At 54.5% G+C, this 23,247-nt stretch overlaps 6 protein-coding genes across 6 annotated transcripts; 3 read left to right on the top strand and 3 right to left on the bottom strand.

The window, feature by feature from the left end:
• Positions 1 to 1,939: 1,939 nt before the first annotated feature.
• SETTUDRAFT_164819 (uncharacterized protein) lies at positions 1,940 to 5,702 on the bottom strand. The gene is made up of 4 exons (XM_008030963.1): positions 5,430 to 5,702; positions 5,000 to 5,362; positions 3,295 to 4,951; positions 1,940 to 3,236 (listed from the first exon to the last, which is right to left on the bottom strand). The coding sequence occupies exons 2-4, from the start codon at positions 5,253 to 5,255 to the stop codon at positions 2,060 to 2,062; spliced, it is 3,090 nt and encodes a 1,029-aa protein (XP_008029154.1). The 5' UTR covers positions 5,256 to 5,362; positions 5,430 to 5,702; the 3' UTR covers positions 1,940 to 2,059.
• Positions 5,703 to 14,003: 8,301 nt separating this feature from the next.
• Positions 14,004 to 14,922, bottom strand: SETTUDRAFT_155967 (uncharacterized protein; the record flags this gene model as incomplete). Its single annotated transcript, XM_008030962.1, has 6 exons — positions 14,004 to 14,038; positions 14,093 to 14,305; positions 14,366 to 14,491; positions 14,592 to 14,607; positions 14,722 to 14,778; positions 14,920 to 14,922. 6 exons carry the CDS (start codon positions 14,920 to 14,922, stop codon positions 14,004 to 14,006), a joined length of 450 nt encoding a protein of 149 aa, XP_008029153.1.
• Positions 14,923 to 15,222: 300 nt separating this feature from the next.
• Positions 15,223 to 16,704, top strand: SETTUDRAFT_139995 (uncharacterized protein). The gene is made up of 3 exons (XM_008030961.1): positions 15,223 to 15,326; positions 15,383 to 15,915; positions 15,967 to 16,704. Exons 1-3 carry the CDS (start codon positions 15,304 to 15,306, stop codon positions 16,569 to 16,571), a joined length of 1,161 nt encoding a protein of 386 aa, XP_008029152.1. The 5' UTR covers positions 15,223 to 15,303; the 3' UTR covers positions 16,572 to 16,704.
• Positions 16,705 to 19,825: 3,121 nt separating this feature from the next.
• SETTUDRAFT_139992 (uncharacterized protein) lies at positions 19,826 to 20,491 on the top strand (the record flags this gene model as incomplete). Its single annotated transcript, XM_008030960.1, has 2 exons — positions 19,826 to 19,982; positions 20,029 to 20,491. The coding sequence occupies 2 exons, from the start codon at positions 19,826 to 19,828 to the stop codon at positions 20,211 to 20,213; spliced, it is 342 nt and encodes a 113-aa protein (XP_008029151.1). The 3' UTR covers positions 20,214 to 20,491.
• Positions 20,492 to 20,551: 60 nt separating this feature from the next.
• Positions 20,552 to 21,406, top strand: SETTUDRAFT_94446 (uncharacterized protein; the record flags this gene model as incomplete). Its single annotated transcript, XM_008030959.1, has 1 exon — positions 20,552 to 21,406. One exon carries the CDS (start codon positions 20,552 to 20,554, stop codon positions 21,404 to 21,406), a length of 855 nt encoding a protein of 284 aa, XP_008029150.1.
• A 99-nt stretch (positions 21,407 to 21,505) lies between these two features.
• Positions 21,506 to 22,251, bottom strand: SETTUDRAFT_155964 (uncharacterized protein; the record flags this gene model as incomplete). The annotated part of the gene is made up of 3 exons (XM_008030958.1): positions 21,506 to 21,661; positions 21,722 to 21,823; positions 21,892 to 22,251. 3 exons carry the CDS (start codon positions 22,249 to 22,251, stop codon positions 21,506 to 21,508), a joined length of 618 nt encoding a protein of 205 aa, XP_008029149.1.
• Between the last annotated feature and the right edge of the window lie 996 nt (positions 22,252 to 23,247).

The following is a 23,247-nucleotide window of genomic DNA, read 5'->3' as shown; positions in this document are numbered from 1 at the left end:
TTTATACTTGGCTCTGGGATGGATGTGGATGGATGGGTGCTAACAGGTGAGGAATCTCTGTCGCGAGTTAGAAGCGCTAAGCCGTGTGAATACACGATGGACGCAGAAGGGCCAAAGCAGCCAGAGGCACCAGACCAGCGTCACAGCTAAGGCCGCACGCCCTTTCAGCACCGCCGCGAGCTATAGGAATGTTGATAGTACTATAAGCGTCGCACTGCGAGCAGGCCCGGTGTATCGAGTCCAACGGCGGCGGCGGCGGTACCAATGCCGCGGGAGGTGGGTCGTGAAGACTGTGGCGGGCTCCACATGATCTAGTATCTCTGTGGAGCTCAACGGGCTCGGGGTGGCTAGCCACAAGCCGCGATGAAACTGTTTCATATGCTGGCCCCCTTCCATGGGCGACATGACACGGCGGGGGGGGGGGCGGTGCTGTGCGGTGCTGTGTTGCGTGAGTAGATGATGACGCCGCCGCGTGGGCAGTCAAGGAAGTGGGAGAAAGGAAGAGAGAAAGAGAGAGAAAAAAAGGGCTAGGGGTGGGCGTGCGCCACCGTGGGAAGGGGGGGAGGGGGGCGCAGGCGTGTGAGCAACAAACAGGCAACGTCCTTGTTCGCAGTTTGACGTCAGCCTGTCACCATGGCCGTGCAAACGGGCGTACAGCGGCTCACCACGGTCTCGGATGCCTTAACATGCCAGCCAGGTACAGCCCGTGGATCCGGGACTTGGGCTCTCGCGCCTGTCTCATCATCACCAACCTCCAGTACCGACTTGTCCGTGTGGCCGTGGTGGTGAGGAATAGTACGCGACCATATATGGACTATGGAACATTCTCTTGCTCCACTTGCACAATTCGTACCCCCCACACTCTACATGTACACGCATTCATACATGGTAATCGTGCGCAGAACAAAGTGCTGCCCTCGTCATTCACCTACGCATCTGACTTTGCCTTTTAGTCATGGCTGATCTGCCCACTTGGACCTCTGCTGATCTCCATGGGCATGACGTGTCGGCGACAAGAGGAAAAGCAGCAGCAGCAGCAGCAGCAGCAGAAGAAGAAGAAAACACAGTATACCGCACCACTTGGCTTGCTTGCATAGCGCGCGTGCATAAAGTGTACCGGCAATATCGCCAGCCAGTCGAGAGGGCCGCCCGGCTACCGTGTGTACGGCAGCGGCTGCACGTATCTGTGGATATACACACTGGGCATATAATATCCTCCCAACCTATACATGTATAATGCGGCCGACATAAGGTGAGGGGTAAGCGGCCGAGGTCACCGACCATGTAATTTTGCCGGAATTGGCGCTCGTACCCACAAACGCACAACGGAACTCACCGTCGTCGTCGACGTCCTGTCTTACATATGTGCTCTGGCTATACGGTATTGTGCGCCCTGACTAAACAAGACACATCTAGTTGCCATGTCGCTACATGCCTTGGACATGTAGCTTTCCGCCCACTGCCCTGGCCTTGGCTCGGCATCATATCCCACCACATACCGGCCGCGGCGGCTGAGACATGCAGCGGAAACATCAACCTTTGCGCCAGCATGCCATGCCGGCCCACGGGATTCAATACAGTAAAATATGCAGTGTGCTATATGCAGCAGGGATGTGATATTCGTGCATCTAACTATGTGTAGCCAATCAATCGCTAAGCACAGGTGGTATCCTCTAAAACATGAATATACTGATACTGACGCCAAATGTCCTGCTTTTGTAAGCCCAGCGAATCCGCGCAATTCAAGGAGATCCAACCCGTATTGGTATCATGAAACCGACAAGGTATGCAAAGAAAGAAAGAAAGAAAGAGAAAAAAAATAAAGCACCCCTTTCCCTTGAATACGTTGCGCCCGACATGAGCAGAGCGGACTAGACTCGCCGATAAATACAGTTGCCGTAAAATAAAAGAGAAGAAAGATGAAGAGAAAAAAAAAAGGATAAGTGGGTAAACAAGGAAATATGGTAAAATGAATGGTACAGGGTATACAGGTGCAGGCAAATGCAAAATCGCTCAAAGAGCAGCAGCAGCGGCGGCGGCGGCGGTCGTGGCGGCAGAATTAGTTTTCCTCCATCAATGCTTCTTGATCGCCCGTCTCGCGCCAGTCACGTGAAAGCTCCGACAGACGCTTGACGCCAGCAATGCGCTCTGCCCACAGAGACTCGGATGGTGACCTAAACGTGTATGCGCGTTGCGATGAAATGACGCCAATCGCCTGCAGCACAGCCTTACGCGAATCCCGCCCAAACACGGCAGGGTGGTTGATCCATTCCAGGCTGGATTCGAGCTCGGCATCCAGTGCGTGCATGGTTCGGACATCAATGCCCGCCGCGGGGCTGAAGGGGCTGTCGGCATGCGGTGAAGGCGTTCGCGCCCGAACATCGTTGGCGCTGTGCGTCGTCGGCGATGCGGATCCGGTGCTACCTGTAGCACTGGCTGCGTCGTTGCGACGGTGACCAGGAGGTGGGAGTGGGGGTAGGCCTCCCTTTGCTAGTCCCTTTAGGATACTGCGTGTTTCTTTGAGCAAGTGATGCGCTCGCTCGTGTTGGCCCCGCGAAACAAGCGTCAGTGCGCGTGTCAGCATGTCTGATGTGAGCAACTCCATGCGTCTTTGCACAACATGTGGGTGAGGCGGGATAGGAGGTGTCGATGGCAGCGCCATAGAGTTCTTCTTGGGCCCAGAAGGTAGTAGGGTAATGGCGAGAAGGGATGGTCGCGGCAGGTGGGCAAGGCTGCCTTCGCGAAGGATATCGCCGTAGGTAAGATCGGCCTGGATCAATGGCACTTCCTCGACGCTGAGTGTGCGTGAGTCGTCTTGGTCAAGGGGCCCTCCCAGGGCCTCAAGGCCAGATACGATCGACTCCCACGGATCTTGTGGGAGCTGCTCGGGAGACCCCGTATCCGGTGCGATCGCCAGCTGCACCAAAATATCTCTCTTGTCGCCAAAGCGCAGATCGCCCAACGAGGCTTCTGCATCTCGTCCGGTAGCTCGCTTGGTAATGTGCAGCGCACCACTGATCTTGACGAATTTGGCAGGAGATCCTTCCGGTAGGCGTAGCTTTAGCTTGACGTTCTGGTGAGAAGTGGTTTGGAGGGAACCTAGACACCCCGCTGCGCATTCGCGGAGCATCATCCAGTCCTTGACATATGTGTAGGACGCCTTGGTCCTAGTGGAAAGCTCAATCATCGTGTCAGGCTTGTGTGTTAGCCCTAGACCGAAAGAGTGAATCGAGACCCTGAACATATATGTTAGTAACTGCGCGCCTACACACACTCGGAAAGGCTTGGACTTACTTGGCTGCCTCGGCGCGGGATACGACAAAGTCAACGCTTTCCGTGTCCGAGGTAGACGAGTCGCTGATGAGCATAATCGATGAAAGAGGGTTGCTGGACTTGCGCTGCATGAGCAAGTCCATGGCTACGTTGGCACCATCCACCACATCGGCACGCAGGCTCTTCTGTCCAACCGGGCGAATGGAATCGAGCACCTTGGGCCAGTCTTTCCAAACTTTGCTTGTCATGCCAACAATGGGAACACCGCCACCGCTTGAGCCAAAGGTGACGAGGCCCATGCGGTCGCGCTCACCGAGGTTGTTGACCAAGAAACGCAAAGTATCGCGGAGCAAGTTAATCTTGAGGCCCTGCATGGATGACGAGACAGGAATGACTACAACAATATCGACAGGCACGTGCACCGATGCACCGAGGCGAGGCTCTGATGCGCCGGCACGTGAAGTGCTGTATTCTGTCTGTGCAGTCATGGTGGAACGCGCTGCGCCGTAGGACGAGTTGATGGACGAAACTCGTTGTGGGCGTCGGTAGTCATCCTCCTCAGCGCCCGAGTTGTCGTGATCGTACTCGGGCATGCGGTTGGCGACTGGAAAGTCGAGACGGATGTCTGTCAGGGCGCGTCGCCACAGCTCCAGCTGACCGGCGTCGTGGAATTGCAGATGGAAAGCAGGCAGCTCGGCGACGGACAGGCTGAGTGTCAGCGTCATGTTGTCGGGCGAGTGGTCCACCTGATTCAGATGCTTCTTGATCAGGATGGAGCCCTTGAGCGTGCACTTTGTCTTTCGGGGTGCCGACGAGCCATCCCAATGGTGCTGCGAGCTCTTCTTCTCCTTGACGCAGATGAGCATGTCGGAGAAGAGGTAGCATTCCAGCTCCTGCCACGACTGGCGGTCCTTGCCAACGCGGATGTGGGCGTGGAGTCGCAGCTTGCCGAAGCGGGAAAAGTCCAAGCCATGCCAATTGTCGACGCGGGCGTGGAGATCCTCGGTGATTTCGTCTAGTCCCTCGGCAGGCTCGTAGTGCGGGTCCGATGGTCGGTTGTGTACGGGCGACTTGCTGCGACCGTAGCTGCTCTCTGCAACACTAGCGACCGAGGGAAGGGCCGGAGCACTGCGCATGTCGTCTGGGTCCGGGCGCCACTTGCCCTCGACCACCTCGACCGTGACAAGGCACGTGAGGCTCTGCTGCTGGCGCGATCTGCTCAGGGTGGGAAACTCACTTCGCACCGTCACCGTGGGCGCGGGAATGGGGCTCTTGAGCAGGCCGCGAGGGCTGCTGAGGCTCGTCTCCATGGACTGCACATCGTAGTCGTGGCGGCGGCCGTCGTGCGTAGCGGCATAGTCGTTGGACGATGCAAGACCCGTGGCGCCGGAATCGCTGCGGCCATGGGCCCGAGAAATTGAGCCGCCCCTGTCGGATCCACGCTCGCGGCTGTGACTCCTGTCACGCTGACGGCTGTGCTGGTGGATGGACGAGTAAGGGGCCGAGGTGCTGCTGTTGGTGCGAGGACTGCCATGGGACGCGTCGTCGCGATGCCTATCCGACGAGACCGTCTGGCTGTCCCAAGGCGTGGGCGTGTTGTTGGCGGTTCGATGGCCATCGGAGTGCGAGTGGTGTGACTGTTGGGCCGGTTCGTTTTGGACCGACCGCACGAGTTTCTCTGTGCCGGCATCAGCATTGCGCGCAGCTTCTGGTGGTGGGGGCCTACCGAGATCCAGCACGTTTCCGCCTCTGCTAGTGTCGAGCGCTAGAGTGGCGTCGCACGTTGGGCAGTGCTGCGACTCAAACTCGCGAATGTACTCGTAGAAGCAGGCCTCGTGGGAGACATGGCCGCACGACAGCTGCAGGATGCGCTCGCCCCGCAATGTGTACTCCAGGTTCTCTTCGCACACGCAGCACTCGCTGCCAATAAAGGTCCTCTCTCGGCGGGTCCGGCTCTTTTCAATGTCCATGGTAGCGGCCATGCCTCTGGAGCGCGGCGGGGGCTGTGAGGAAAGACTGACGTCTGAGCGGTGGGAGTGTGAGGTGAAGTGCTTCGCAGCGTGGCCGCTGCGCGAGGAGGGGCGGAGTCCTAGGAAAGACATGAGCGTGCCTGAGGTTCCAGCGAGGTGGCAATGGTTTCGGGGGGGCGGCCGTACGGGCGGCGGAAGCTCCAGGCGGACGTTGAGGTCGACAGCCTGAGGTGGCCTGGTGGAGTTTTAATGGGGGTCGCTCAGCGGCCGGCAGTAGTCCAAGTTTGGGGGCAGCAGAGAGGGACCTGATGGAGGAGGTGGAGGCGTGATGAGAGAGGATGGCGGCGGCCAGACAAAGAGACGTCACGACGGTTCGACATGGAAGGACCGCGTCAAGCACGTTTCAGCATCGAGAGGGTGTACACGGAGGATCGTTGAAGAGTCGACGGGCTGGGTGGGACTTTAGGTCAGAGGGCTCCAGGAACCGGCAAGGTGTGTTGACCGGGGTGGTGCGCCCGACACGATTCGAGCCGTGGGACACGGACGTGCTTTTTGGGAGAGGGGGGAGGGGGAGGTGGAAGGTGGAGGAGGAGGAGGAGGGAGGGAGGGAGGGATGATGGAAGTGTGTGTGTGTGGGAGTGGGAGTGGGAGTGGGTGTGAGCGAGTGGACCAATGCAGCAGGTATGCATGCGATGCGATGCACCGAGCGGGCGAGCGGCGAGCGGCGGGCGATGGGGGGGGCGTGTGCCCTGGGGGAGCGGACGGACGAGAGTGAGGTGCTTTCGTTGGCACTAGGCCCGGTAGCAGAATAGTGTACGTCGTCGAGGTGCAGCAGTGGCAGCAGCAGCGACAGCAGCGAGCGGACAGTCAGTGTCGGGGTTCGCTGTGGCCACCCCGTTTGCCAGGGCGCCAGGCGGGCAGGGGGGGGGAGGGCAGGGCAGGGCAGGGCAGGGCAGGCAGGGCAAGGGAGGCGGGCAGGGAACATGGCCAAGGGCGGCCCAGGGAGCGCCGGGCAGGGCTGTCGCCGGCCGGGCAGGGCAAAGGGAGCAGCGCAGCAGGGCAGCGCAGCAGGGCGACGAGGGCCCAGCAGCGCCGACGCCTTGTCGCAGCCTCCTTCTTACGCTCCCACGCTCCCACGCTCCCACGCTCTCCCGTATGCTCGCTCTCCTACACGCTACCGCCGTCTCGCCGCCCGCATGCCAGAATGGCCGTCGCCGCCGTCTTCCTCTCGCGCGGCTCGTCCCCCTGCACGGGGAAAGGGACATGGCTGATGGCGTCGCCCGGGCCCTGGCGACGGCGTGCCGGCTCGCGTAGCGGACTGGCCAGCGTGGGCGTGCACAAGAGCAGTACAGTAGAGAGGATTGGCGGCGGCGGTTACAAAACAGCGGTACGGGCACTGGAGCGCTGCATCGGCCGGCGTGGGCCTGATTCAGCAGCCTGCGTGCCTGCGCCTGTGTGGTGCTGGCCCATGCCGGCGGGTCAGAGACCGTTCGCATTGCGCATCCTCAGCATGCTCGTGGCCCGTGGGCTGCCCGAAGCGAGCGGCCAGCTGCCACCCGCGAGCCCACAAAGGCCTGCCTGCCCGCTGCATTCCTGCCTGCCCGCCTGCCCGCCCGCCTGCCCGCCCGCCCGCCTGTCGGCCTGCCTGCCTGCCCGCCACTCTCCCTCGCCGCCAGCACACGACCAGCCAGAGTCTCACGGTAATTTCTCGCAGCTACTCCCTCCATCCACACCACACCTATAGTACCCATCCACACCCATACACCCACACCCACGCCCACAACACCACCGACAGGCTCGCCATGGCTCCGCCCGCCCTGCTCCCTATTCCCAGTGGCTGGCAACCACCGAACGCGCTAGAAGTGGAAGCCCTTGCACCTCTGCTACCCCATCGCCCCAACCGTCGCCGCCGACTCAGCTGCTCTGCCGCCATCGAGTCTGTCTCGCGGCCATCGCGCACGTCTTGGGACTAGCTGCTCGGTGGCGCCCACGCGCCGCTGCTTCCAGAAGCCTTCGACGGCCGCCTGAACACAAGCACCAAGGCCCAACCAGCGAATCATGTGACGGCCTGCCCCCTCCCCTTCCCCAACCTCGACTCTCGTCGCACACCACTGCCGCTGCCGCTGCCACTGCCACCGACCCATTGCCCTCTCTCCCCTCGAGCGCCGCCCCCGGAATCACCCTTCCGACGTCTGCTGCTCACGCTCCCTGCGAGTGCCATGACAGCGTCTAGTGCTCCCTCTGCCGTCTCTGCACCCCCTTCCTCCCAGCACATCAATCAAGCTCTGGCGGCCCCCTTTGATCTTCCGGCTCCATGCGGCTATTCGCACGGCACATGGCACGCACGTGGATTTGTGAGCATCATGACGGAAGCGCCAGACGCGGGATCGCCCAAGGACTCAACATCCTTCACAGTAACTCATCTCCGGATCGACATGACGGCAGACAGGCCCACGCCTGTCTACATGCCTACATGCGCGCACACATACACATACACAACCCCTCGGCCGGCTTCTTCCAAACTCTGCGCTGTGCATCACCATGCACACGACAGAGCCCGCACCTCTCGCTGCTAGCCCGCCTATCAAGCGCCCCCCGCCCACCAATTTCATTACGTGTGCTCTAATCACGCTTCCTCCTTCCAGGGCAGTGCATGCACTCTTCGATTCCCCACCGCCATGCCAATAAAAGAATCTTCATCGCCCTGCCTTTTTTTTTTTGCACCGGGACCGATGCCGATTCGCTTACTATAGCCCGTGGTCAAGCCCCCTTCACTTAGCGCTACCAAGCGCGCGGTAGGTTCAGAACTACCTTATGCACATGCAAGAGCAAACACACGCCCATGTTCTGCACACCAAACCATTGGCCATCTCTTACCTGTCGACGGCACAGTCGGCCCACCGCACAAACTTACAAACACTCTCCACCGTCCGTGTACGCGCATGTGCATAATGCCCTATTAGTGACGACGGTTTGATTCGCAATCGCTTTCTTCGCATCTTGCTCTCTGCCCACCCTCTTACCTCTCTACCATACATATGGTTGCTGAGTCGCTTTATCACCTGGCTAAAGCAGAGGCTACCAAGGACGTGGCGCTCGTTTTCACCACCATCGCGAGCCGAATCATCAGCTCGGTCCCTCTCGCCAGTGTCCATTGGTAAGACAGCACGTGCATGATTACCGCCCTGCCCATCGCTGCAGCAAAATGCTCATTCTCATGGCCAATCCAAAAAAAGATACACAGGTAGCATCATACCATTGAGGCTGACAAGAAGCCATCTTGCCAAGCCGGGGGAGGACCAGCGTACACCAAGCCACAAAGTCGTCTTAAGTAATGCATCTGCAGTCCCTTGGGTTCGCGTGTCTATCCTCTTCCGTCTGTCCGCTTGTGGTGTGGTTACTCTAGTCATTCGCCTACACAGTAGGCGTTTTCGCCATACTTACACTCTGTCGTGCATCGACGACATGATCATGGAAGCGCCACAGGTGCATTCTACGGCCACAGCGCCTCCACGTGGCTGCTTAGTTGACATCGGACGCGCTTGATGTCATCTGGCTACAGCATCAGTGCCAGAGTGCCTGAAAACCCACTTACTACTGTACCACTGCTAGTACTCTTCAACCTGACAGTGGCGGCCGATCGCAAAAGGGGCCGTGAGCGGCTATCGCAGCATCGGTATACCAATACAGCAGTGTTTGCGTCTTTGCCGCATACAATACCGGGCGCATTTCGGATCCTGCTTACATGTGACTCGTGTCATCTCCAACGCAAAGGCAGCATCCCTACCCGGCTGTTTGGCACTTCCCCGAATGATCGTCGGCTTTCGCCTTCAACCCCAACCTTTGTCCTTCGCTTACAGGAGCTTACTATACACCCTATCCCCTCGCCTCGAGATGATCCGTCTGACCTTGGTTGCTCGTCACCATGTGGGACCTGGAAGAGGTAGCGCTCCCCAAGACCCGACATGACTTTGCCATGTTTAGAAAACCGACTCCAGCACGCCAGTCCTGCAACACTGTCTCACTAGGCTGGCCCTGCATTGTTAGGTCGCCATCGGTCAAACCTGGAAAAGGACTCGCCTGGTACCGCGACGGAACACTAAGCTCATGACCGGAGTCTACTCCGCCCGCCACGTTTGACCAGAACTTTGCTGCCCAACCGTCTTGGGACACCAGTCCCCTCACCCATGGGCCCTATTCACACCCCTCAGGGTCGTGTTAATGTTTCACATGCGTCCCGGCCGATCAAGACTGCGGATAGAAAGATCCGTCAGCCAATGGCTGTACATTTGGGCGACATGTACAACCTGCCAAAGGCTCGAGCTCCGTAGCAACTAGTACTTTTCCATGGCGGCCGCATGCACGCTTCCACGACGAGGCAGCCACCGCGTGACCACATAGTACATACGCTTGTAGTTACAACGGCCCAACACATCCGACGGTGGCTGATTCACTAAGATACGAGCCGTGTTTGGTTTTCGGCAACAAACAGGTCGACGGGTATCAGCGTCCACTTGGGCCAGTGCATGGAAGTTTAATATCGAGCATAGCAAAGCTAAGTTTGACGCCTCCAACGGACATGGCCACTCCTCCAACGGACATGCGGCTCCGACAGATACTGCCAACTTGGCAGCGTCACTCACTCCCTTTCTCTGTATACTGTGTACTTCTGCTACGATCCCTACCCCTGTTTACCATCAATGCAATGTATGTACTAGGTTACATCCCCATCGTCGCCGGATGCGTGCTTTCGACCAAAACCACATTCCAGCCTTGGAGACATCAAGTCCCGCAGCAACGAGGCCATCCCTGCAACGATTACGTGGCGCAGTGGCCTCGTTGCGGTTGGTGCATACGATACACTCGTTCCCGGAGCTTGGGGAACAGCGTCTGAATCCCATCTCAAGCTGACAAAAGCTACGCAGCATGCGCTAATCGCTAGGGTCCAAATAATGTTTGAAAGACGTCGCCTATGCCACGTGCAATGGGACACTTACCCAGGCTCAAGTACCGGACCTTTTGCAGCCGTCATCCAATTACGAGCCCGATCTGCCCAACGTCCACTCGTGCACATCATCGACGATCATCCCAGGCCAGGCACCATCAACCGACACGACAGCACAACGCTACCAGACGGATGCACATTCGTATGCTCACGTGAGCTATCACTCCTTGTTCCCCGACTTGGCTGTCTCTGCGAGCTGTTTGCACCATGTCGCTTTTGTGCGTTTAAGAGAGAAGGCTTCACCTCACTTGAAACATGCAGCCTTCCCTACAGCAAATACCACTTTGGAATGCGGGAGAGAACACCAAAGACTTCATCAGACCACCCGTCCAGATTGTCACTGTTCCCTATAATGCCTCTAGGCAATGGCTTTCTCAATACTACCTTGTTATCGGAATGTGGTCCCCTCCTGCCGATCAACTCAACCTGTCACTTTTTGCGGTTCCCTCGATTCCGGTCAATGCATCTGGAGCCAACGCGTCTGTGGCCCTGCGGAAGCGCCTGAAAACGACACGGGCCCCTTGCAGAACTATTTGGGGAAGGTTGACCCTAGCCCCCCGCCGTTGGGCTTGCTTCTTCCAATATATCGACTTGACTCCATTCCATCGCTTCCGGACCATATTATTTGAAAAGAAGGGGAGAAACTGGATAACACTAACAGGTGACCAACAGCGAACAGTCTCTCCTGGGATCCAGACCACTGTTTCCAGATTGCCGGATCCTTGCATACACTAACCTGTACACTTGATAACTACCAACTGGTGTTTCACAATTCCTCTTCCTCCTCCCCTGACTCACTTGATCGAGCAGATGAAGCTAACTAGATGCGAATACAGTTTTTTGCATAGCCTTGTTTTTTTTTCTGACCCCAGCTCTCTGTATGTGCGCCAAGTCGAGTCCCCCGCAAAGGGCCACCAGGTACAAGTGGAGACACGGACCTATTGTCCGGTCAATGAATCCATGGCCCTCTTGGACGGGTCCGTCTCACAATCTCCAAGGGTTACTATAGACATGGGTCCTTCGGCATACCTAACATTCCCGACCTGACTGGCACCTATGTATCAGCTTTGGCCTTGTCATAGCCAGTCCACTAAACAGTGCGGGAAATTGCGTCACACATCCCTCGACAGCCGAACGTAGATAGCTAGACATGACGGGCGGATTGCTGGTTTCAACCGTCGAGGGGAAAAACAAGGTCCCAACAGCTTACGCTCCCCTTGAGGCGCAGAGCACAACGGCGCACCCAAGACCCTCATACCACTCGACGCGCCCTTGTCGATCGGCGTGGGCCAGAACGCAATGACAGGACAGAAACAGAGATGGAAAAAACTTCCGATGATCAGCGAATAGCGAGCGAATAAACAGACATTTCTCCCCCACAATGTTGCGAGTCTCCACTACCGACTGGGCGTATGACAGTTTGATAGTCTGACCGGTGTCTCCGTCCACCCGTCTCCCCGTCTCCCCGAGCACCACCCACCAAAACTGTCACCGCCAAGTAACCACCAGATAGCTTTTTTCTCTCTTTCCCTCTCTCTCTCTCTCTTTTCTGCCCGGACTTTCCGTAACAGGAATTGTAAGGAGCCGCGTCAGCGACCCTCTTTGCATCAAGTGTGGGGAAGGGGGAGAAGGAGGTAGCCTGAGGTGACCATTCGGGGAGCTTGGCGGGAGGTCCTTGCAACCGCGCGCGAGGAACCAATGTTTCGTGCAGCCTTGCTAGTCTTGTATACACACATATGGTATACATTTGCGATTGGAGAGCTGCAGATGATGAAGAGGGTGAGCATGGTGAAAGGAGAGCGAACGAAGGGCGCCGGACTGTGCCAGACTAAATTTGCATACACAAGGATCCCAGGTCAAGGCGACATGGGCGCGTTCCTCCGTTTGACCCGCTTGGTGCCGATACGAGGGAGGTGGGAGTGCAAGGGCAAGACAAGTGCAAGGGGCCATGTTCAGAAACTTGTCATGGGATGCTGGGGGGGGGCTCGCCATTTTTCCCACTATTGAACCCGCCCCCCGAAGCAACGGAACTTCGAAGCGGGAGCCAGTGTCGCTGACTAGTAGTCGCCGATAGTTGCCTCGTCCGGAGAGTCAAAATGTGAGAGTAAGAGTGAGAAAGTAAAGTGAAAAAAAATAGAGAGAGAGAGAGAGAGAGAGAGAGACCAGGAGAAAACGCAGATCAAGCGAGGAACAGAAGGGGAAAAAGAGGGAGAAGGAGAGGAGATGGTGAGATGGAGCACACACACACACACACTATTGAACCTGCAAACTCAATCTCAAAGAGAAACAAAAAAAAAGGTGAGACGACAATAAAGTTGATGCAAGGAACAGGAATTCTCTCCACTACCGGAGAGCTCTCTCTCTCTCTCTCTCTCTCTGTCTCTCTCTCTGCCCCCAGCCCCCAATGTCTAATAGACGAAAAAAAACCCCGATGGCTCTATGTACGTACGTACGTACAACCAAGGTGCGAGAGGAGAATGGTATGCGAGTACTGTATAGCCAAAACGGCCCAAGCGCAGAAGCAGTGGATACACATTGCTGTGCGCGCCCTGGTCATTGTCGTTGTCGGCGACGAAGATGACGAGACCAAAAACAGTAAGTAAGTAAGTAACCGACAAGAGCAATAAATAGCAAGACAAGCGCAATTGCATGTACGTACGTACGCAGGTACTTGGGCACACATCAGTTAGTCATTGCAACGGTGATGATGATCACACGAGGCCCGGGAATAAAATGGAACCCACATGTTGTTGTTCAGTCTCTTCTTACTAGATACTACTAAGACGTAGCGACGAGACTTGGTTGAATCAAGCAATGAGTGACTGTTTTGTCTGAATCATTCACCATCGCTCACCAAGTGCCGGGCGGGTCAGGTCAGCAGATCTCTCGTATATACATACGTATGTATGTAACATGCCAGATCTTTACTTGGCCTCCGCTGCTGCTGCTGCTGCCCCTCCTCCCTCCCTTCCTCCCCTCCCCTTATGCACCTATTGTGCACGACAACACTCGGACGCTTGCCAGCATTACCAAAAGCAGCAATCACAAAGACTTGATCGCGATGCGAGCGCTGCGAATCGTAATCACAAGACAAGATGATCGCAATACCACCCCCTTCCCCCTTCTTGTCAAAAGGAGCCCTCTGGATTCCCCCATTCAGCACGGAGGGCCTCGGGCCTGGGGGGGGGGACACCAATTCGTCCTGGGTAGGGGCGAAATGAGCAAAGTCCATGGGGGGACCCACCCGCTAGCCAATTAACCTACAGGCCAAGACAGTCCAAGCTTGGTCCGCTGCACTGCTGCACCGCCTCCGCGCCCTGCATGTCCCGCCCTGCCACCGCCACTGTCACCGCCACTGCCACCGCCACTGCCACTGCTGCCCATGTGCGCCTACAAACCCAGAGGCCATCTGTGGCTGAGCATCCTCAATCTCTCTTATCCTTTCTCTTCTTCCCCTTCTTCGCCCTCGACAGGGAAACTTTACCCTGCTTATACGACATGGCCCACTTTTCCCGACGAAAATCAATCAGCAAAAGGCACGTGAGAATAAATTGAGTAGGTTAGGTATGTGAGCCGTCTCTCAAACATGCTGGCAACAGAGCCAGCCGACTTGTCTTGCTAACAATCGAATCCGCCGTACAAAGACACGCGACGAAGCCCAAATTGTCCCATGCCTCGTCGCCATCAACCCCCCGGCCGTGTCTCACTCACTATCATGATGCATGTATTCGTTCAGCCCCAGAGACTGCAGATGCTTATTTCTGCATCATCAGTTGCACAAACTCGTTGTCTGCCTCGAGTCAGTTTTTGCACGCTACAGGCCGAAATTTTTGCGAGCACCCACAGTCAATGCGGCCGTCACCGTCCTGGTCGGCCTCCCGGATCATCTCGTCAACCTCGTCATCGGTCAGTTTCTCGCCAATAGAAGTCATGACGTGACGCAGCTCGGCAGCCGAGATGAAGCCGTTGTTGTCGCGGTCAAAGACCTTGAAAGCCTCCCGGATCTCCTCCTCAGAGTCGGTGTCCTTCATCTTGCGGGCCATCATGGTAAGGAACTCTGGCGGGCCACATCAGCGGGACTGTCACGGGGCCCAAGCGAGGAGGCCGTTTGACGCACCTGGGAAGTCAATGGTGCCGTTATTGTCGGCATCCACCTCGTTGATCATGTCCTGAAGCTCAGACTCGCTGGGGTTCTGGCCAAGCGAGCGCATGACGGTGCCGAGCTCCTTGGTGGTGATTTGACCTGTGGCGCGGCCTCGTCAGTCAAAGTGTCCTGTGTGGCGGTGTGCTGGCGGCGGCGCAGAGAGAGTACGAGCGCGAATGCGGCCAAGAGGGGTACTGACCATCGCCGTCCTTGTCCTGCAGAGATAGAAAGTGTTAGCACGCATCTTTGTCGCCGGCAAGACGAGGCTGTAGGCAGCCGCAGGGCAGGCAGAGCGGGGGGGGGGAAGGGGGGGAGGGGCAGCTACGTACGAAGAGGGAGAATGCCTCCTTGAACTCGGAGACTTGCTCCTCGGTAAGAGAATCGGCCTAGAGGGACCTGTCAGCGATGCGCGATGGTGGCTGGGGGGGTATGTGTGCATGTGGGCGTGGGCGGGCGGGCTGCTGTCGTGCTTGGGAGGAGGGCGGGGTATGTTTTGGCAGAGGGCGAGGGGGCGCGGGGCTACACACCATGGCTGCTGGGCGGGGAGGGTGGTGGTGCGAAGAGAGAGAGGAGGTTAGCAGGATTGGGCGGGTGGTATAAGGCGCTGGCGATATATAGCAGCAGACGCAGGTGCGGTGTGGAAGGAGTTCTAGTAGTGTTTGCGGCTGGAGAAGATGGGCTGGAGTGGAGCAGGACTGTCAGACGGGTGGCCCTAGTGCCGCCTTGCTGTTGGGAAGGGGCGTCTAGCGTGGCTGCATGCGGCAAAGCGGCTTCTGCTGCACCGCTGCCCGGCCACGGCCACCATTGCATGCGCCTCACTCACACCCACTCCAAACGCCCGCCCGCCGTCCTGGCCTCCTCTCCCCGAGCCCTACCATGACACAGCCCCGCTGAAGCTCGCCCAGCCCATCATGTGGCGCGACCGAACCAACCTGTACTGACCGCCGCCGCCCTGCCTTGTCCGCTGCTGCTGCTGACGTAGCCACCTAGCTTTATATCCTACCGCCAGTCCTACTCGCACCACCCCCAGAAGAAGACTCGCTATGGCGCCCCCGCCTCCAATGGCTTCGGCGACGCCAGGCGCATGTCCGAGGAGCGCCAGGGCCTCATGGCCAGCGCCGCCTTCGAGGACGACGGCGACGCTGTCATAGAGATGGACCTGCTGCCGCCGCGCTGGCTCGACGTGCAGGACGAGATCACCGAATACCTCGCCGAGATTGCCAAGCAGACGCGCAAGCTCGACCAGCTGCACCAGAAGCATGTGCTGCCGGGCTTTGACGACGAGGACGTCAAGAAGCGCGAGGAGCGCGAGATTGAGCAAATCACCCAGGCCATCACCCGCCTCTTCCAGAAGTGTCAGCAGGCCATCAAGCGCATAGAGATGATGGTCCGCGAGGCCAAGCAGCAGGGCAACATCCACCAGGGCGAGGAGGTCATGGCCCAGAATCTCAAAATCTCGCTTGCCTCCCGCGTCGGCGAAGTGAGCTCTATGTTTCGCAAAAAACAAGCCGCCTATTTAAAGAGTGAGACGGTTGCAATTGCATGTTTCGTGCCCTGCTAATGTCTTACCCCAGAACTCCGCGATCTCGGCGGCTTCGCCTCGCCCTTTCGCTCTGCCACGCCCGTACAGAACCCCTACAATGACCCTGCGCTGCAAGAATCCGATGCCGACCGCTCTTTTTCGCAGTCCACGTTGCTTCAAACGAAACAGCAGCGCATGCGCCACGACCCGAATGAGGCTTTGATAGCCCAGCGCGAGCGCGAGATTGAGGACATTGCTCAAGGCATCATCGAACTAGCAAACATCTTCCAGGAGCTCCAGACCATGGTCATTGACCAGGGCAGTATGCTGGACCGGATAGACTACAATGTGGAGAACATGACGAGAGACGTCAAAGAAGCAGACAAGGAGCTCAAGGTAGCTTCTGGATATCAGAGACGAACCGTCAAGCGGAAGATTATGTTGCTTCTTGCTATTCTCATTGCAGGTGTTTTTATATTGCTGTCGCTCAAGCTGAGCAGAAAAGGTGGAAACAACATACCCAAGGTTCCAGACGTCCCACCAGCAGCAGCAATAAGAACCAGGCGGCAGTCAACAACGATGCAAAAGAATCATGTTTGGCACAGGAGAAAACGACGGCTGTGGAAAGGGCCTATCGATGACCCTTTGATGTTATGAAGACATTTTTATGTAATTTTGATAGTTAATAGATAACGACTTCATACCTTTCTCACAATTACATCTACTAGGTACCAACTAAGTAAAGTCTGTGTTGATGTAATAGCATGTTGTGATGGTTCTCAGTGGAGTTAGCATATATAGAGCACAAAAGCCACCTTTGTGATTGATCGACCGCTTGTGATTTTATCCATAGGGCCAAGTTGAAAGTGAAATGAATTGACATAGCCCTAGAATGTTAAGTCTATACAAGTCCCCTCAGAAATATGGCAAGACTTCATGAGGAGATTGCTCACACAACTCCTAACAAAATACAATTTGATATTTCTGAAGAACAGCATAATATTTATACCACACCATGAAAATCATCAATATGCAAAGCCAATCTCTTCCTTATTCATGTCACGTCTGCCCCTGCAAACATATTGGACAACAATGGTATCCTGGCGCAGACAAGGTTCGTATCAGATTCCTGTTTGAACAGCCCTGTTTTCAAGTCCAGGGTAACTTGCATCTACTAATCTCTGAACCCAAAGGGTCTCTAAACCCTAGAGGGCCAGTGTGTTATAACCTTGAGCTTGCACGTCCTGAAACACGCGATACTGCATCAGTGATAAAACAGACGTCAGTAGCCATGGCTGGGTTAACATCCACCAATTGCATTCAGGACACCTCCTACTTTCATAATATACTATTTTTTTTATTCATAACACGCTAAAACTCCGCCAAGTTGTGTCTTTGTCGCATGAGAAGTGCAGATGTTCAAAAGTCAGGCTTGACTGTAATGTTGCTGAATAATCAAGGTAACGATCAAGAAACAGCAGTGTCAAACCAACACTGGTATCCAGCAGACTCAGAGCAGCAATACGACACTGTCTGTGACAAACTATCATAATTCTTAACTATTGTCAATAATCCTTGGACGTTGTCCACTCTTGGCACGAAACTGGCTACAGCAGACCAGCAGCATCCCCCTCACCAAGTCACAGAAGTGAGGCAACTCCAGGGATAGAGAAATTGAACCCGAAATAACTTCTGCAAACATGTTTTGCATAGGCCTTTTCTATCTCATCTCTCTTCAGGCTAAACTTATACCCAAGGAGAAGAACGATGGCATCAATGGCTCATCATGTCTACTCCAGTTCTAGCGTGAAGCATATTTCACCTCCCTATGCGGTATTGCATAAATGTTCCGAACATCTTGATGTCTTTTATGCGTGATTTCAATGTGCTGACGCAGCGGGTTTCACGGCGCAGTAGAGTACAAAGTAGAAGATGGCACCGTTTAGAATCACCTCTACAATAAAGAATATAGCATTATTATGGAAACCATTAGATATGCTGTAGATTTCTAACCTAAGATAGTTATTAAGAAGAGTGAAACCCTGCAAAAAGAGAGTTGAGACTACATAGTCTGACGTTTGGTAGAATTCTCGGCAGTACTCTTGACAGCCACCTCCGTACAGCGACATTATCCCTACATCGGGCCTATTTCAGCCTAGAGCTAATAAGTGTTTTCTTTCCACTCGATTAATATCTCACTAAGCGCAGCCCCTTATAGTATTGCCGGTTCTCATCATTTAAGATTAGGGATTAGACTCTAAAGGCAATAGCTTTTATGTCTCTACCTCGCTATTTCGCTCTATAAATAACGATATAGTAATCCTAATACAAGCAGGTTTGAGACTACTAAGCCCTTAATAGTATCTGTCTCTATAATGCGGTATCTATTTGTGTTCTTGATATGAAAATTGCTTATTACAGCAGCGGATAGTAAGAATATGTTACAAATATAACTAATAGGAGGTGCATTAGTAGATACGAGCTCCTTTGTAGTAATATCTGAATCTGTCGCCGATAAACCTGCTAAGTACACATGCTAAGAGACTCAGATGGTATAAGCGCTCACTGTTAGCCCCTATGTGTTCGCGAGCGCGATTTTGAAGCCATGCGACGATTAACGAAGCTATCAGTGCTAAGCACAGTCAAAGAGACTACAACCACTTGCGACTGTACATAGCAGATGTCTTTCCATGTTGGGGGTTGTTGTCCCTGTCATTCGTGCAATTACTCCTAGCGTGTGGCTGACTGTCATCACTCGGCTGGAATTGATATAGGCATCAACTGGACCGCGACGTCTGGCACGTTGCCATGACGTGAAGATCCCAATAAAAACCATGAACAATTGCTCACCTGGAGGCTGCGCTTGGTTAGCTTTGCAAGAATCATATGTCCGACAAATAGATAAATAGCCATATAGCGAGAGATGCGATCACTAATAGATTCAAGCCATTATTCTCTCTAGTACATCCCCTCACAGAACATACCTTACTCGTTCCTATAGTAATATCTGAGTCTGATCATCCCCTTACGATTTTCTTCGATTCCTCAGTATGCTGCGCCTACTCTTTGCAGCGTTTGTACTCGCTACTACAGCAAGTGCGTGTAGCTCATGGTGTCTCTGCAGTACAGGATGCAAGGTTGATGCCGGTCACAATATATGGCATCAGAAGGATTGTAATGCCATCTGTGATGACAGGGGCATTGCACCTGGTTGGTGCGACCCAGGCGCAACTTTTGTCAGCTATTGTTGAACGGTAAGTGATACATGCTAGATATCATGTTTTGAATTCAAGGCTAAGGTTTAGATATTATAATATTAAAAATAACAGGAAGGTTTCTGTCGTTGACAAGGCATGGAGGTTGAGGGCCAAGCACTGTCGACGTCTGGTTACCGATCCGTGGCAATCACGTGACTTGGCATTCCACCAAAGCTGACTATTTGGAGGGTAGTGTATGAAATGCTGATAGAGACTAGAGGTGGTAGATTTAAAGAATAGGTAGATATTATTATTCTTACAAGTGCTACTTGGTGCTCTACTACATTGTGAAAGCCACTGCATCAGCACGTCGAAATTACCCACAAAACAAATAGAATGTACAAGGGTGGCTGTCGGCGCAATCTATTTTGGGGTAGAGACCTAGGTGTATAGAATGACCAGAAGCATACTAGCAAGGCTGAATGGAATAATCAAATGAAGCGAACTGACAGCCAACCAAATACAGCGCCACGCAGCACGCCTCATGAGGTTGCAACATTCAGCCTCAGCCTTGTATGGAACCTTATTTTCAACTAGTTAAAGCAATCATTTCCCATACGTTTATTTGAGATCTTCAAAAGTACTCTCGCTCTGCTGCATCAAGCACAATTCTCAATGTCTGAGACTGTTACATTAAACGAAAGCCTCGCAACCATGTCAGCTACAGCACAGCTCGTCTTCGACTGGATAGCAGCGCATCCTATCCAGACATGTGTCTTCATGGCCAGCACTATCGTTCTCGTTAGGCCCCGTGTAGCTACTGTCCCCATCTTTGCTGCGATTGGATTGACTACCTTGGGCCCTGCTGGTGGTAAGCACTCGCTAGCCCGCCATCAAAACTTATTCTGACAGATCAGGATCGTTTGCCGCATGGGTCATGAGTTATTTTGGCTTTGTCCAAGCAGGCGGCTGGTACGCCGTGGCACAGAGTGCGGCCATGGGAGGCTACGGGGCTCCTGTCGCTTACGGGGTTGCACAAGCAGGCGCGTTGTTGAGTTCTGGGATTGCTTGGGCGCTAGGCAGAAATGACACGGCTACCTAAGAAGCCGTTGTACCAAGCCATGGCTTGGGGCTTGAGAAGATGTAATCCCGAGTTCATGTGACGACACGGAGTTGAGCTGATGCAGTATGGGCTGCGAATTGGAGGAGGCTAAATGCCTCAACCAGGTTGGTACCTCGGCCCGGTCGCTCTTTCACGCCAAGACGGCAGTGCCAACATGATCAAAGCCACAAGACGTTTTTCATCCACACGCATAGAACACACTGCATATGCCATAGGCAACAGTGGCTACAAACCCTTGGTAGGATAGAAGAAACGTGTCTTCCGCAGCGCTCTATATCTATCCACAGTCGCTAAACGACATCCGCAAAGTCTCATCCATGGATCCTCCAACACCGCCACCAGGGGATGCCAAGCCCCTCTTAGACTTCCAGAAGATAGGACACAACACCTATGTCTGGACCTCAGCCGCCTATCTTTCCAAATCACCACCAGAAACACCCCTCATACTTTTATTTTCCTGGAACGCCGCAGCCGCAAAGCACATTGCCAAATACACCATCGCATACCAAAGCCTCTTCCCCACATCCCGCATCGTACTAGTGCGATGCTTCACCGAGGATTTGTTCCGCACCAACGCTGCCTATGCACGCTTATTCAAGCCGGCCATGGATCTTGTGTCCTCGCACACGGAAAGCGGAGGCCAAGTGCTTGTCCATAGTTTCTCCAACGGCGGCGGGAACCAAGTTAATGAGTTTGCCAAGGCGTGGAAGAAGAAGTTTGGCGCAAAGATGCCGATGCGGGCGCAAATCCTCGACTCGAGCCCGACCAAAGGACCCTGGATGAAGAGCCACGCTGCCATTTCTGCGTCGCTGCCCAGGACATTGTTCTGGGCTTGGGTTGGTGGCGCGCTGGTGCACCTCTTTCTTGCGTGCACGTGGCTTGCTGATCTGATCCGGCGCAAGGAAAACACCATGGTAGTCCTCTGTCGGGAGTTGAACGACGAGACGGTGTATGACAATAGCGTACCAAGAGTGTATTTGTATAGTCGTGCGGATATGATGGTGGGATTTGAAGAAGCGGATGAGCATGCTGAAATCGCCATGTCCAAGGGATGGGACGTGACCAAAGTGCATTTTGAAAAGAGTGCGCACTGTGGACATATACGAGAAGATGCAAACAAGTATTGGGCTGCGGTCATGGAGGCCTGGAAGAAAGGACCCAGGGATGAATGAGCCGATCAATAGATAATTACATGTAATATAGCACCATCGGCAGAGTCATGGAGAGGGCAGCATATTGCGCTGCGGTACATGTATTGGGATTGAGGCTATCTAGAGTCGGGCTGCCACCAGCGATAGGTAGATATTCCACAGTAGACCACAGAAGCTCAGGAAGATGATGCGGCGCTCGACCGGGACAAGCGTTGTACTGAAGAAGTTGGCAATCGGCCAGACTTTGTATGAATCGAAGATGAGGCCGAAAAGCTCCTGCTCACATGTCAGTATGCGCGTTTGCAGTTTATCTTGGTTTTTTTTTAGAGTTCTTACATGGCGAAAGTCCTGGACGATCATTCCCATCGTCTTCCCCTTCATAATACCAATCAATATGAGGAACATGGACTGGTTCAGCAACGCGCCCATGGTGATACACTGCATCTGGTTAGCATGCCGCCATCTCGTAGCTATCGCGCTACCACTAGTATGTCATGGCCACTCACATCGGTAAACCACTTCTTGAAGATGTTCCACCAGTTTCTCACTCTCACCTCTTCCTCGACATATCCCCTGGCCTCTCCATCCTCCTTGAGCATTATGCCCTTTTCCTCTTCGCTCTCTCCAACAGGTCTCGTGTGCGTCGTGGTCGTCCACCCGGGGAATGCGCGTTCAAGCCAGTTCTGCCAATGGTAGTTTACCGGCGCGGTCAGGACGACCATGATGGCGAATTGCGTGAAGAGGACACGGTCGAAGACGAAGGGCTTGGATTCGTTCCATGCTTTGAGGCGTTGCGCAATGATGTTGCTGCAGGAATCTATGGCGAGCGCGGACAGACACGCCGTGGCAATCGGAGGGAGCTTCATGGTGGCGAGAGGACGTGGGCTCGACGGCTGGGAGACGGTGTAAGATGTATAGATAAGACGGCGCCGAGGTCTCAGGCCGCAAGGTGCCAGATGCTGGTATGCTCGGCGGCGCAAGGTAAACACGATAGTAGGCCGACGACGACCTTGAAAGCCTCTTCAGGACAGTTCGATTAGTAACAGGGCGTGTGGGGTGGAAGAGAATAAGGAAAGTGGGGGATATGGCATTGCGATCGTCTCCAGGTGCAGATGCGGATGCGCCGTCGCGCAGCGACTCCACATTTGTTGGTGTTCGCTATTGCGCGTCGACTCGGTGCATCTGCGGCCGAATCAGACGTCGCCCAGGAAGGATTACGACTGACTCGACCTCTATCTGCTACAGTAGTACCAACTTTGTGCCTTTGCTGATACACCTACAATTACCAAGAAATGGAATTATCATGCTGCTTCAGCGTGCCCTCGTCCATTCTTTCCATTTTTCTTTTCCAAAAGAAATCGAGTCGTGCATCACTAAGTAGTGGCCGGATATGCAATTCTCTAGAAGCGCCTCGAGACCGTCCTTCAGCCCACAGATTTCACAGTAGCCTTCCGCACCTTGACATACATGCAATAATATTTCTTTCCTTATGTTCCGACCTCCTGTTCTTTCTTACATTATTCGAACGACGCGTATCCAACCATTGCTTATTCACCAAGTGCCAACAAAGAACCTTGCATAGTTACCTGGTATGATTTCATGCACCAAGCAAAACCACCCTTCTTTTCATGTCCAGCAGGCTTTCTCACCCGTCATAGTCTCATCCAAGATCCTGTCAGTGCGTACTCGAAACTCACCTGGCCGAATACAAAGCTGGGTATAGGGTGCCAACCGAGTCCACACTAAGCCATCATCAGACGGCAGAAACGGCGGATTTCTTATATTCAACATCTTTCCGACAGGTGCGGATTGACGGGAACGAATTGAGCCGTAAAATTGAATCATGGGTGGTGGCGGGAGTC

This window comes from Exserohilum turcica, assembly GCF_000359705.1.
Source record: "Exserohilum turcica Et28A unplaced genomic scaffold SETTUscaffold_5, whole genome shotgun sequence".
Lineage (NCBI taxonomy): Eukaryota > Fungi > Ascomycota > Dothideomycetes > Pleosporales > Pleosporaceae > Exserohilum > Exserohilum turcicum.
The sequence above is the reverse complement of the archived record's forward strand: the minus strand, read 5'-3'. Positions and strand labels throughout refer to the sequence as shown.

Coding starts and splice junctions, on each gene's coding strand:
- SETTUDRAFT_139995 (XM_008030961.1), top strand. CDS start 15,304: ATGTGGCGCGACCGAACCAACCT. Junction 15,327..15,382: donor TGGCGCGACCGAACCAACCT/GTACTGACCGCC, acceptor GTAGCCACCTAG/CTTTATATCCTACCGCCAGT. Junction 15,916..15,966: donor ACAAGCCGCCTATTTAAAGA/GTGAGACGGTTG, acceptor GTCTTACCCCAG/AACTCCGCGATCTCGGCGGC.
- SETTUDRAFT_164819 (XM_008030963.1), bottom strand. CDS start 5,255: ATGGCCGCTACCATGGACATTGAAAAGAGCCGGACCCGCCGAGAGAGG. Junction 4,952..4,999: donor CGGAAACGTGCTGGATCTCG/GTAGGCCCCCAC, acceptor ATGCCGGCACAG/AGAAACTCGTGCGGTCGGTC. Junction 3,237..3,294: donor TCCCGCGCCGAGGCAGCCAA/GTAAGTCCAAGC, acceptor ATATATGTTCAG/GGTCTCGATTCACTCTTTCG.